Source organism: Macrobrachium nipponense, chromosome 11, assembly GCF_015104395.2.
Source record: "Macrobrachium nipponense isolate FS-2020 chromosome 11, ASM1510439v2, whole genome shotgun sequence".
Taxonomy (NCBI): Eukaryota; Metazoa; Arthropoda; class Malacostraca; order Decapoda; family Palaemonidae; genus Macrobrachium; species Macrobrachium nipponense.
Genome location: NC_061087.1, coordinates 8,359,791 through 8,372,993, shown reverse-complemented (window position 1 = coordinate 8,372,993; position 13,203 = coordinate 8,359,791). Strand labels below are relative to the sequence as shown.

The 13,203-nt window shown below is 37.0% G+C and overlaps 2 protein-coding genes across 3 annotated transcripts in view; both read right to left on the bottom strand.

Annotated features, from left to right (window-relative positions):
• Positions 1 to 515, bottom strand: part of LOC135219417 (mitochondrial coenzyme A transporter SLC25A42-like) — a 110,881-nt gene extending 110,366 nt beyond the window's left edge. The window contains exon 1 of one of the 2 annotated variants that reach the window (XM_064256293.1): positions 377 to 515. In XM_064256293.1, the coding sequence (XP_064112363.1) occupies positions 377 to 426 (50 nt within the window). In that variant the 5' untranslated portion in view covers positions 427 to 515. The other variant, XM_064256370.1, reaches the window with a different exon arrangement.
• Positions 516 to 4,547: 4,032 nt separating this feature from the next.
• Positions 4,548 to 8,143, bottom strand: LOC135205531 (uncharacterized). Its single transcript, XM_064236722.1, has 2 exons — positions 6,749 to 8,143; positions 4,548 to 6,509 (listed from the first exon to the last, which is right to left on the bottom strand). Exons 1-2 carry the CDS (start codon positions 6,749 to 6,751, stop codon positions 5,217 to 5,219), a joined length of 1,296 nt encoding a protein of 431 aa, XP_064092792.1. The 5' UTR covers positions 6,752 to 8,143; the 3' UTR covers positions 4,548 to 5,216.
• Between the last annotated feature and the right edge of the window lie 5,060 nt (positions 8,144 to 13,203).

Here is a 13,203-nt window from a genome sequence, read left to right as displayed (position 1 = left end):
TCCAGGAAATGTTCACTCAAGTTTACACGTATGTCTAGTTCTACTTTTACTTCTAGATTCTTCGTCACAAAAATACGAGGAATAATAACCGAGTACGTTCGGCAAGTCAATTCCTTACCTTATGTCTACAGCATGTGCCATTGGCACGAAATTAACCCTAGACGATCGCTGTTTAAACGCCAAGGTCCTTTACATTCATGACATTGTAATGGCTCGCTTAGGTCGAGTCGTCTCACGAATTATTTCACTGATTTTCTTGCCTTAAATGTTCGATGTTACGGCTATATATTTAGTCAATCAAGCGTCCTTTACTTAAAAGACAACATGCAATCGTTGCAGAGAGAAGACCTTATTTGTTGCCTTACAATTCTCTTACCTTTCCGGTAGTTCACTATGCACAAACTTGTCGCAACTGTCGTCTGCCATCAAACTGCTATCTTCAGACTTCAAGGGAAGTCGGGACCCAGCCTACTCCTAGTTCTTGAAAATGATCTTGTGTCCGGAGCCCAGGTGTTCTACACCAAACACCTTGGAAAAACATTCCGATAATTCTACGATTATCTTCATGTATAGTATTCTGATTCGTTTGATATAACGCGAGCTTTCCGGGATATGTTTGGAGTATTATTATATGAAAACGTTGACAGGAGAAAGACAGATTGGGGACCGAAATTTTATTTCTCCAATAACAAAAGGATGTATTTTTCTCTTTTGAGTGTACTTCTCGATATACTATATCTTCAACGCGTATGACTCCTGTAATTTTGTGAACTCTATATGAATTTTAGACTTTCCTCATCTTCTAACCAAGACTTTTACGAATTACTCAAACTTTCTAAGTTTCTCAATATCGTTGGTATCTTTAGACAATAAAAGACCAGTTAAAGACATTGTGTAAAATAAAATAAAGGGACCATGGATGAAGGATGCAGGGAAAGAGCCTTTTAGAAATACGCAAGAAATATGAAATTAAAGTAGAAGAGGCAAGAAAATATAGTCAGCAACAACTCATGAAGGAACTAAAAAGTTAAATGCAATACAAAGGCAATAGAAAGAAAGAAGGAAAAAAGATAGCAGGATTGACTAGAAGGAAATAGTGTTGAAGAACTAAATACCAAGGAAGCTGACATTGTTATGTAGATAAAATTTAACATTTTGAGAAAATGCTGGGCATTTACTTGTAATGCCGTTGATGGTCTTCATAATGTTTTCGATTGCATTTTATTGATATTCGACCATCTATTTTATTTTTACATGTTTGTGTATGCAGTGCTTGGTCTTGTGCTGGCATCATGTAAGGAGCAGGAAATCCTATATAAGATGCATAAACAAGAGGAAATCAATCCAGTCAAATGTATTTGAGAAGTAATTTCACCTCGGGATAATTGAAAACATTAGCATACGAGTGGCAAATAGGATGAAGTAGGCCTAGAATGGAATATGGAAGATGGCAGAACTTAATGTTGCGATTTTTAAGCATTTATGCTATACAGGCTATTGCTCAGAGTAGCCCATTAGACCTTTCTAAGCCTGTTGTGTTTACCAAATGTTCGGAATGAAATACCTGCGTGACAAGAATTGCGAGGGCGTGAACAATTTGAGATTCTCGAGAAGAAATTAAAAACGTGCATATTGAAAATAAAATTGTGATTATTAAAGAATAAACTCAAGAAAATTATGTATAGTACGCTTTAAATAAACATCGATGAATCAAAGAGTAGCCGGACTTTTGGCGATGAACATGGATGACAAAAGTGCGGATAAAGAAAATAGTATATTGATATGGAATCACTCCGAAACAGAGACCTTGGTTTGTGATAATAAGCAGTGGCGGATTTTAGGGGACGGGACACCTGGTCCCTTGCCCCCACCCCCCACAACGGATATGAATAATAGAACATTGTTTTCTTTCAATAAATCATTATCAGTGGCAAAAATGTACTTTGTTATGATTATTTCGACAACGAATATCCAAGAGCAAAAGCAGCAGCCGCAACAACTATATACGTAGATGTATATGTGTGTGCATACATACTATATAAATATTAATATATATGCACCTAACATATGTGTGTCTTACACACACACACACACACACACACACACACACACACACACATATATATATATATATATTATATATATATATATATATATATATATATATTGAAAGAATTCTAGATACACCGCTGCATGTAAGTTGCCTTATGATACTTAAACGAAGTAATAAGGACAGTTAGAGCAAGTACCCTAAATCTACCGACTGCTTTTTAAAATTTAGAATGTATGAAAGTAAAGAGATTGGCGAAGAATAATAAAAGTGACATTATTTTACTACAACGAGCGGTACTTTGCCTTCAATCTAAATTAGTGCATCTGAAGGCTACCGTCCGATGAAACTGTTTCTCAAATTTGAGTTGTATCGCTGTTAAAAACGAGCTATGTATTACACATTCATGTTCAGTTTTTTTTTCCAATAAACGCGGGTACAATATTCTCATACACTTAGATAAGTTGGTTGTTTAGCTACACTGGATGTTCCTTGCAATTCGCCTCGCAATCTGAAGTTTTCAAGGGTTAGTTGCCATACCTTGTTTGTTGCCTGTTACGGTACCTGGATTTTGCATAATTGAACATAAGCTTGGCTTAATTGCACAAAGGCTTTGCTATAACTTGCTTTTTCATGACTAATTCCAAATAGATCGGGAGAGGGAACGCAAACAGGGCGATCATGCGTTTGAATTTACCTTTTGTTATGAAAGGACATGTGCGAGAAGAGTAGTCAGATTTCTCTTTCAACTACCGAACAACCAGCTGACTCGGTTTGTTGTTACGCAATACAGAATGTTTTGACCAATGTTTTGCTGTCATTATAAATTTCACGAGCAATTAAAATACAACTTTGATTTTTAAGCAAACAATAATATAGAATCGTGTACTATAACCACCATAAAGGAGAGAGAGAGAGAGAGAGAGAGAGAGAGAGAGAGAGAGAGAGAGAGAGACGCACTACAGAAAACAGATGCAACATTTCATGGGGAACTGACTTAATAAACACATTTTATGAGAGCATATCGTTAAGCTGGGTCTTCGTTTCTAGTAAGGTTTGGTGTATCAAATATTCAGTTAATTATTCCTCAGTCCTCACCAGGGTAACCCCAACCCCCTACTATGGCGTCATTCATGGCAGTAGCCACTATAATTAATTCACAGCACCCGTGCTTTTGGTATCCAGCCCCATCAGTTACGACGATCCTGACTGGCTAGTGATGAGCCAGTCACAGGACTTGAAACTGACCAATATCTTCCCAGCATTCAGAGGGTACATATCTCGGCTCCGACCTCTCCTGACTAATATGTCTTTCGAAAATTATAACTTTCATTACACCTCAGTTTTACCCTAAGAAAAGTAGTGCTTCCCAGTTTCATCACAAACATCATCAAGCCAATGATTTGAGGATTATAATGATAATATGAATTATGTACTTCAGTAAACCTAATGCTAAGATAAGGCGGGAGAACATGTACACACTAAATGTTCAGGAAGGCAGGAACAGCATCACTGTAAAAGGTTTCGTAGAGAATAAACGTGTCCAAGGAAGAAAAATTGGGATATTTGAAAGGCGTAGGGACAGCTTTCCTTTATGAAAGAGAAGTGTGGATGCTGGATGTGAATGGTAAAATTTCAGTGTGTGTCGAGTAAGGACCAAAAGCCTGAGAAACATAAAAGACAAAAAATGTGGTAAAGATGTTAACATGCTTATAATTACAGGACAACAAAATAACTGGCAATCCTGAAGAATGGGCCTTTTTAGTCTAGTACAGATACAGGCCCAATTCTATCATTCTTGGAACTTTCTCAATTTCACCTTCATTAGTGAGGTTAGCAACTCTATTATACTCAACGTGTTTTCATTAACCATCTAAGCCCGTGTGATTTTAAATCATCCGTCTTCAGCTTTGTAATGTCTATAGCTGGTTGTCAGAAGGTTTTACCTTATTCCTGCCTCTGCCAGCTATCTCTGGATTATATCATCATCTCTTGTTACCCTTCTGATTTTGGTTGTTGACTGAGGATCAGAGCAAATTCACCAGTTTAATTTCTTTTTAAGGGTTCAGGGCAACAATAAATCCGAATCTGAGGCCTGTGTAAGCTCTTGGGTCTAAGAAATATTACCGAGCACTGTTGTCTGGTTCAGAAGTTGTTTGCACAAAATCGAGATAATTCACTAATTCTTTAATTGTACCTGCTGGTGAGACGTTACATTCAGCTCTGTGAAAAGATGGTGTCTGTTGTCTCGTGAAGACGTTGTTCTCGCCAGTCCCACGGTTTGCCGATACGTTACTGGAACGCTATGAATTATTTGTGAGAAAACAGAAACATTCTCCCTTCTTGTTGGTCACTAGCACTATATGTCTTTGTTTTCATCAAAATGTATTGGATTTCGTTCTTTATTGTAATGTATGAAGTTATCAGAGACTGGGCTAGGGAACTTTGAAAATGAGCAACAATAAAATCTGAAATATTTAGCTTTATTGCATCTGATTACAATATGTAGATAATTCAGCTTACTAGGATGTAATGAAGAGTAATTATCAGCATAAAAAATACAAGGCACCGAGGGCAACACAAACAGATTGTTTGTTTACACGTACTTAAGGGTTATCTAGAGTAAATAAAATTACGGGAAACTATGTAGTACTATAAAGACTGTGTAATACTACAAAAGGGGTGAATTATTCGAGTGGAGACTATCTCCTCTGACAGTTATTGTTTCTGCCAGAATAGGAAAAAAATAGTAATGATTGCCAAGGAGTACAGTAGTTTTGCTGACTGTCACAAAAACTAAAAAAAAAAATTAATAAACTCATTCAGTAAGCATCTTACTAAAGGAAGCATATGACTGATAAATCTTATGAATATTTTTTTGATGAGATAATTAGATTTAAAAAATACAATTTCAGGAATTCGTATAATATCTTACAATGTTGTATTAGCTTATTCTAGGTATGTAATGTGCACTGGTTTTTCTTCATATATTCTAAGAGGCTAATAGTTATCACTTTACTTCTATTGACAAGGTTCTTCCACAAAAGTATGTGTTTGTGTAAACGTAGGTATGTACATTCAAATGATCCATCTTATTCAGTACAACATGGATTCACTGAAATGGAATGGCTCAAGCGAGATGGATAAGACAATACGTTATAGACAACTAAGAATATATTGGGTTAGACTGGTTCATTGTACACTGCAGGTTTGTTGTTCGTGGTTTGGAACTATGGTTAGCACTTGAAGTGTGGTTCTCCTCTGAGTCTGGTTTATAAGGTGAAGCAGACCGCGAATGATCATCCGAGCCCCGACTTCGAGATCTATGTCTCAGACGATTCTCTCCCGAATGACTTCCCTGAAAAGGGGACGTTAGAATTTCCCCGAGATCAGAGGTTTCATCTGGAGGAGACAAAATCAAATACGGCAGCTGGTCTGGTTGACTTAGCCCCACCTTTGAAATCGTCTCATCCTGCAGGTTTGGAACGGTCTGTGCTCCTCTAGATGAATAAAAGATGTTGGATAAGTGAACAAAAGTTTGGTTAGGTAATGTCGATGGTGGGGATGGTAGCAAATTTTCTGACGAATCAGGAGACGTAAGTTCAGCATGCATTATTTGTCTGTCATTACCTCTCGGAATAAAGGGTCCTTGTTCTGAGTGAAGTCGCTCTAAGTACTTGAGGGGCCTGTTAGGAAAAGAGGATTTTATGTTGTCTTCTATGGAAACCTTACTCTTGGGCCTACTCATTCGACGAAGCTTTTCAGCTAGTCTGTATTTACAGTGATGTTTATCAAAGTTTTCATGACGCAGGTAATTTCGTGAATGACCTGGCCTGGGGTCTTGGGCTTGTGTCATGGAATCTTGGAACCGCTTTTCTGAGGAGTGAGATTGAGTTACTTGGCTTGGAATTGAGAGTTGGTGGGATGGCTGTCTAAAAACATTCATTTGTGAAGAACGCATTAAGTCATTCTTACAGTCTGGCTCTGACTCTGAAATGGGAGGAGTTGGCATTCTTGGTTTGTTGATTTGAAGAGACTTCCCTCTTGTCCTTTTTCGTTTACCCGGACTCATTGTTTTTACCTTTGGAAGACTAGAGGGAATTGAAGGAGGAGGTGGTAAAGGTGTCATCCTAAAGAACTCAATCATCGGATCGACCTCCTCTCTTCCTGCTACGTAACCACTGGCATTACTTGAAGAGGTCGCGTCACCTTGAAATCCAATGGCTGCCAAGTCCCGGATGACCTGAGAAATTCTGAAATTTTGTGGGCTGGCGAACGATGACGCGAAAATAAGTGATGCTCTTCTGACATTTGCTCTGATACCAGAACTTGTTGATCTTACGCCCACGTCGTTGGACTTTCGACATCGCCTCCAACACAAGTACAAAGTGAAAGGAAAAACAGAAGCAACTGGCACAACAACACATATTAGTATCAGAACATCATCAGATGTTCCCATCTGAAAATAAAGCAAAAATTTAGACACTTTTATAAAAAAAAATTTTGACATTATTTTTTTAATAATCTAGAGAGATTCATAGTATATCATACAACATAAATATTGCGCATATGTATATGGTTGGCTGATTGATTTGACACCAGAAACTGGAGCTCTCGCAGCAAATTAATGAAAATCGAGAAATAAACGCAAAATTACACATTAGGATAGCAGATTACACGACGATGAGTGAGACTTACCATGATGCAAGGAGGACTTCTTCACGAACACACGAGTGGGGACTGCTAAACACTAATATGATGATTTTTATTCAGTTTTCCCTTTCGTTCCGGAAGGAGAGCCCATATAATGTTCGATGGTGTATATGTATGTGAAAATCCTACGTTATTTTCTACTGAAAAGAAAATAAAAAGCAATGAAATCCTATCTGCGCAGACGCCGAAATTAGATGGTGCGAGTTGTGTAAAAAGCTTAATTTCGAAAATAAGTCACAAGCAAAGATGGAGAATAGTGTTTCGGGCATTAGAAAAATTCGCAATTGGAATTTATAGGGAAATATGGGGGATAATAATACAACCAAATAACATTGGATGTGGCATCTGCAAAGCTTTCACGTGCTTTCAATTACCGACGTTTTGTTCTGAACTAGATAATGTAACTTCACCCGTAAACCTTTCTGACACGAAGCCGAAACTGGAGTGTTGTAAATCCTCTCGGTAACTGTAAATATTTCTGGTACCAAATTTATGCCATGATAGTCGCATCTTGTTCAACATAAAGTCTGTCGGTAACTCAATCCCAACACTTCCCAGGAAGATAGTGCGTTGCTTTTTCATCTAGCAGCCCTCCCAATGTTTGAGTCTACTAACTGGTGATACCTGGCACAAAATTTGAAATCACACGGTAATGCCATTTTGGAATGAATGCACACAAATAATATTAAGCAATTCTCTTTTCGAAATGGCAATGGTGGCGGCTATATCTCAAAAGTCCGTTAGTTCTGACTTCAGAGCTTGGTAAGTGCTCTAAGAAAGCCTCGGGAGTTCTCAAGCGATGCTGAATTCCCACCATTTTTCCATGTGCAATGGTTGGGAGGGTGGGAGTCCAATGGGACATGCCCATCCGCAAAATTGAAAATCCAATTCATTTGCTTTTCGAGTCAGTGATAAAACAAATGGGTCTAGTTTCATCGCTAGCAGCATTAGTGTCAAATATTCGAATTTCCTAGCTTAACGAGTAAGATATGTTTAGCTTGAAAGCACAATTATTAAGTGTGTAATGTTTTTAGATTTTTATTGTTTATATTGTGAGAGCAAGGGTCCGTTTTCTGTGTAGAATACAAAATAATTTTAAAGACAAAAGCACTCGTTCACCTCTTCTGTTTAGTCTCTGAGTACTAACACTGTACTTCTGTCAGAACACACGAGTCTACCACAACCCACTTCGCAAGCAGCAAAAGCCGTCATTAGCACTTCACTATATATATCGAGAGTGAATTTTGGCTGAGGTCACAATGGCGGAAGGTTTCGTTATTTTTTCTTATTCGAGACGTAGTACTACACTCTCACAAGACCCTGGGCTATTGGTTCAACTCAGGGGGGTTTTGTAACGACATGTTCTACCAGTCTTGCAGAACTTTGTCTTACAGAATGTTTAAACAGTGCTTTGTAAACTTGCGTTATCTACAGGACTTCCTCCTCTGCCTCTTCAGTCTATTTATATCTTTCTTCGATTTGAAAAAGTGAAAACTTCCTATCTCACTCGTATTTTGATAAAGGTTGTGCTTGGCTTGAGATGTAGCTGTTTATGAAACAGGAAGTTTTGGAGATTACAGGGGACGGGATATCACAATCTGGGAATCCACCAGGAAAGTATTTTTAGGTAAAGGGAACGGAAATTGGGAAAAAGTCAATGTCAAAAACGCAACAACTGAAAAATATAAAATTACACGAAAATACGGAGGCTCATGGTCGTAAATGTTCATCGGATGCTAAAGTGTTACGACTGTTAAATTCAAAGATCTACACTCAAAGCTCTTTTTGTTGTGTGGTTGTCTGGAAATATATTTCCAAATAATTTAAAGTGAGATTTAAACAAATTAAAAATGTATTTGAATAATGTGTTCGCATCTCTCTGTCTGTCTGTCTCTCTTTCTCAGAAAATTTTGACTTCCCTTCCAGCCGAGTCAGTTTTTTTTCTTTCATAGAAATTCAGCTGTACAATAGTTGTTGTCACATAAAAGTGAAGATTTACAGATCGGATATGTACAGTCAGTTACAAAAGCGGTGTCGCCCCGCCAGGCCTGGCTCGGTGAGATCATGCCCTTCTTGCCCTGAAAGTGGCCCACGTTCAAACAACCGATGCATAGTTACAGTAGTTTGAATGGGAGGAGGAGCGAAATTACGGTAATCAGCCAAAGGAATGCATTAATGAATGGAATATATATGGACAAAGAGAGAGAGAGAGAGAGAGAGAGAGAGAGAGAGAGAGAGAGAGAGAAGAGGGGGGGAGGGTGTGAGATGTAGTAGAGTACGAGGAACGGTAACGAAAGAAATGCATACAGTGTAAGGAGCGAGAGAGAGAGAGAGAGAGCTCATATTTCTGTTTAGTTAGTCTGATAGGTATATTTGAGACCTTCTGTTTTAAGAATATGTTATCTTATATTTCTTGAAAAATAATTAATATGAAATCTTATCACATCGTATTGTTTTAAATCGTTATCCTATTTTCTATACAAAAAGCCTTAAATATTGTTGGAACTGACTATTCATATTAATATTATTCAGACGGAAATATTATTTTTCATTATCCTATAAGCATCTTTATTCTCTCTCTCTCTCTCTCTCTCTCTCTCTCTCTCTCTCTCTCTCTCTCTCTCTCTCCGTCTGTTGTTCTGCCCTCCGTCTTATATCATCTTGATCTACTATTTAAATAATGGTAAACGTTTGATATGTTATTTGGATGTGGCCAAAGATCACAAAACCGTAAATGGCTACTCAACCAACTTGTGCTTGGCTGCATCTATTTTTGCCCTAGATTGACTGGACTATAATTACCCGTATTACCAATAATATGCGAATCTGGTCACAAAGAGGTTACACACCAGGTTTTGTAGCCGTACGTTGTATGATTCATCAATTTTGCAAAGGTAATATTTTATTAATTTATGCTAAGAACACATTACAGGATATGCTAATCTAGTACCACAGGATTTGTATTTGTGACATAACTTAATTGAGTTACCAGTATTTGAGTGTGATGGGTCACTTGGCTCCGTCTCTCGCAACCATCAAGGCTACTTAATATTAAGTATTTTAATCTGCTATATTTCTTATATTATATTACATTCATTATATTCTTTCTGAAACTCTCGGGGAAAATGAATTGTGTGAAATAAAATGCAGTGAATGTGTGCATCGGTGCCTTAATATAATGATGGTGGCGTATGAATTATGTATACTATTAACATATTATCTAGTGTCTCAAATTATTCGGTGACAGTCTTTAGACCTGGGCAGATCGGTCACGTCTTAGCTAACCTGGCCCCTCCCGCCCCCCACCACCCCCCCCCACCCCCCCCACCTCCCAAACCCCACCCCGGCTCACGCTTGCTCACTCACTCCGCCTCTCCGGCTCTCCGCCTTTATTTGTCGCCTCATCAGCTCATGTCAGGCACACCTTATCGGTGTTCCCCCTCCAAGCTATTCAAGAAACCCATTACTCTCGATATCTCCTGTTCATTCTTTCTTTTACATATCCATGTTTTTAATTTTGGTAATGAAATAAATGGAAAATATAATGGCGTATGAAATACTGTCATCCGAGTATTACTTTACCTTCCAAAAAACATCCACCAGAACGATCTCATAATAACTGTAAGACCTTGAAACCCCGAACATGAGGATGTGCGGGGGTAGAAGAAAATAACAAGATGGGGGTTAATGGTGATGGGGGAAAGGTGACATTGGGTGACTTTAATGTAAGGCTTGACGGGGTTCGCGTATCAACATTTATAAGGTGGTGATCGTAATACCTTCATCGATAATAGTTAATATCAATGATTCTACCTCACCATGACGACTGGCACATAGCGTTATATGGTTACTGAGATCATCTTTGTATATATTAACCATCCCAGTGAGTCAGGCTTGACTCCCACAGGGCTGGCCCGAAAATTTCGGGAGAGATATATATATTATATATATATATATATATATATGTATATAATATATATATATATATATATATATATTATAATATAAAAAAATAGAACAAAAATATCTGAATTTTATTTATAATACCTACTTTTCATAAAAACGTTAAAATCCTAAAAACAGAGAAACTCAGAATATAAATCTCGTTAAAATTACTTCATTTTTATTGCCATTTTGATTTGATGATTCCCATAGAGAAATTATTCGTTTTATTTGTTTCAATTAATTATTTTCCGATTCATCATTCCAAATTTCCTGCCATTTTTTAACCATAAAACTTCTTAAGTATAGTTACATAATTCTTGTCAGGAAGTTTAATGACGAGGTTTGGTAAATGTATGGCCGATTTAGCAGCATATTTCAATATTTACCCCGCGAGAATATAGTTGGTTGAGGAGCTCTTTAATTTGTAATATCAGTTGATTTCTGTGCGTAACCTTTGAGGGCTTCTATGACACTTCTTGAATCGGAAAAAATAACAAATTTGAGATCCACCTTATCCTCAGTTGTTTTAACCGTGTCAATTGTCAATAAAATCGCTGATAGTTCAGAAATAAATACTCATGCTTCACTAGGTAATGAGAGCCGACTTGTTTTGTCTGAGGATACTGCAGCACAGCCAATCTCCATTGAAGACTTAGAGCCATCAGTATATAATTATATATATATATATATGTATATTAATATATATATATATATATATATATATATATATATATATTATATATATAGTATATATAGTATAGCGGGGTCCATTCCTCTGAATATGTTCCAAGGTTATAGTTTTATATCTTTTTGATAAATAAAAAAGATGAGAGCATATTCTTGTTTTCTTTATGATCCAAGGAGGAGGAAAAAAGATGGTTGAATAAGATTAATTCTGGTGTTTGTTGATTGTAATAGCCTATTCGCTCTAATTGGGAATGGTGGTTTATGATTGTTTATAAATACATCGCTTTAATTAAAGAGTTTCTTTGTTGGAGAATTGGTGGATAGGAGCTTCAATGCACTTCGCATTTTTACGAAGTCTCGATGTAAGGACAAAGGTGGCTCCCCACTTTCACATAAGACTGAGATATTAGGGGAAGATCTAAATGCTCCACTACAAAGACTAAGGCTTCGAGTATATATTTGATCTAAAGACTTTAAGGTAGCTTTAGATCCTGATCCATATATTGGGCTACCGTAATCTATTCTAGATAAAACTAATGCTTTATAGATCATCAGTAGAGTTGATCTCTTTGCTCCCCGTATTGTATGAGACAACTTCATCATTAGGTTGAGAGCATTATTAAATTTAAATTGATATATGATATGTGCGCTTTCCAATTGAGGTAGGTATCGAATATTAGTCCCAAAAATTTTACCTTATCCTGGAATTGGTTTTGAGCGTCGCCCAATGTGAATTTTATATCCTGGTTTTGCTTCCATCTGCTTTTCTTGTAGAACATTATTGCTGGACTTTTTTTCAGCTGAAAGTCTGAAACCAACAGAAGCAGTCCAAACTTGTATTTTACGAGTAGTGTTATTCAGAATTCTTTATAAGTGACGAAGATTATTTAACGAGTACTATATTGCAAAGTCGTCCACATACAGACTACTTTTCACTTCCTGTGGCATTTGAGCAACTATGCCATGACCTCCTAATGCAAAAAATAGTTCCACTTAAGGCACTACCCTGGGGTTACTCCACAATCAAGGTTGAAAGATTCTGAATAAACTATTGTACTATTGCGAGTTTTTGGATGTTCTTCCACTAACAAAAGTTCTAGTAAAAATAGGAAGGTGTCCTCGAAAACTGTTGTGATGTAAGGATTTTAGTATTGAATGCCTCCAAATAGTATCTTATGCCTTCTGAACGTCAAAAAATATGGCTACTGTGATTTCCTTTCGTTCACCTCTACGGATATAATTTTCCAAGTGTGATAGAGAGTCCAAGGTGGATCATTCTGTTTGAGAGCCAAATTTTGAAGCTGATGAAATGTTGTCACTACGTAAATGCCGGTTAAATCTCTAATTTGCCATTTTTTCCAGTAATTTCCATGCCTTTGGAAATAAAATGTTGTGTGCAAAGATGATTATAAAAATCTAATAGATAGGCCTGAGCCAAAGGGGCTAGATTTTTTTTTATCATATCAAAATTTATATTATCTTTACCAGGGGCTGTTGAACTACAATTTGATAATGCAAATTTCATTTCCTCTGTAGTAAATCTTTTATTGTAGAAGATATCTTCCACTGTATCAAAATTCAACAGAATTGCTTCATCTTTTCTTTTAATGGATCGAAAGTGGTCAACCAAATTATTTATTCTGCTTATCTTTTCAATACTGCGTCCAATAACATTTGAGATTGCCTGTGTATCATGAATTAGCGAGCCATTATGCATTAATACATGTCTGGCAGGTCTGCTATACGAGCCATTAATTTCTCTAAATTTCTGCCACACTTGTTGCACTGAAGTAGTTTCTGATAGACTG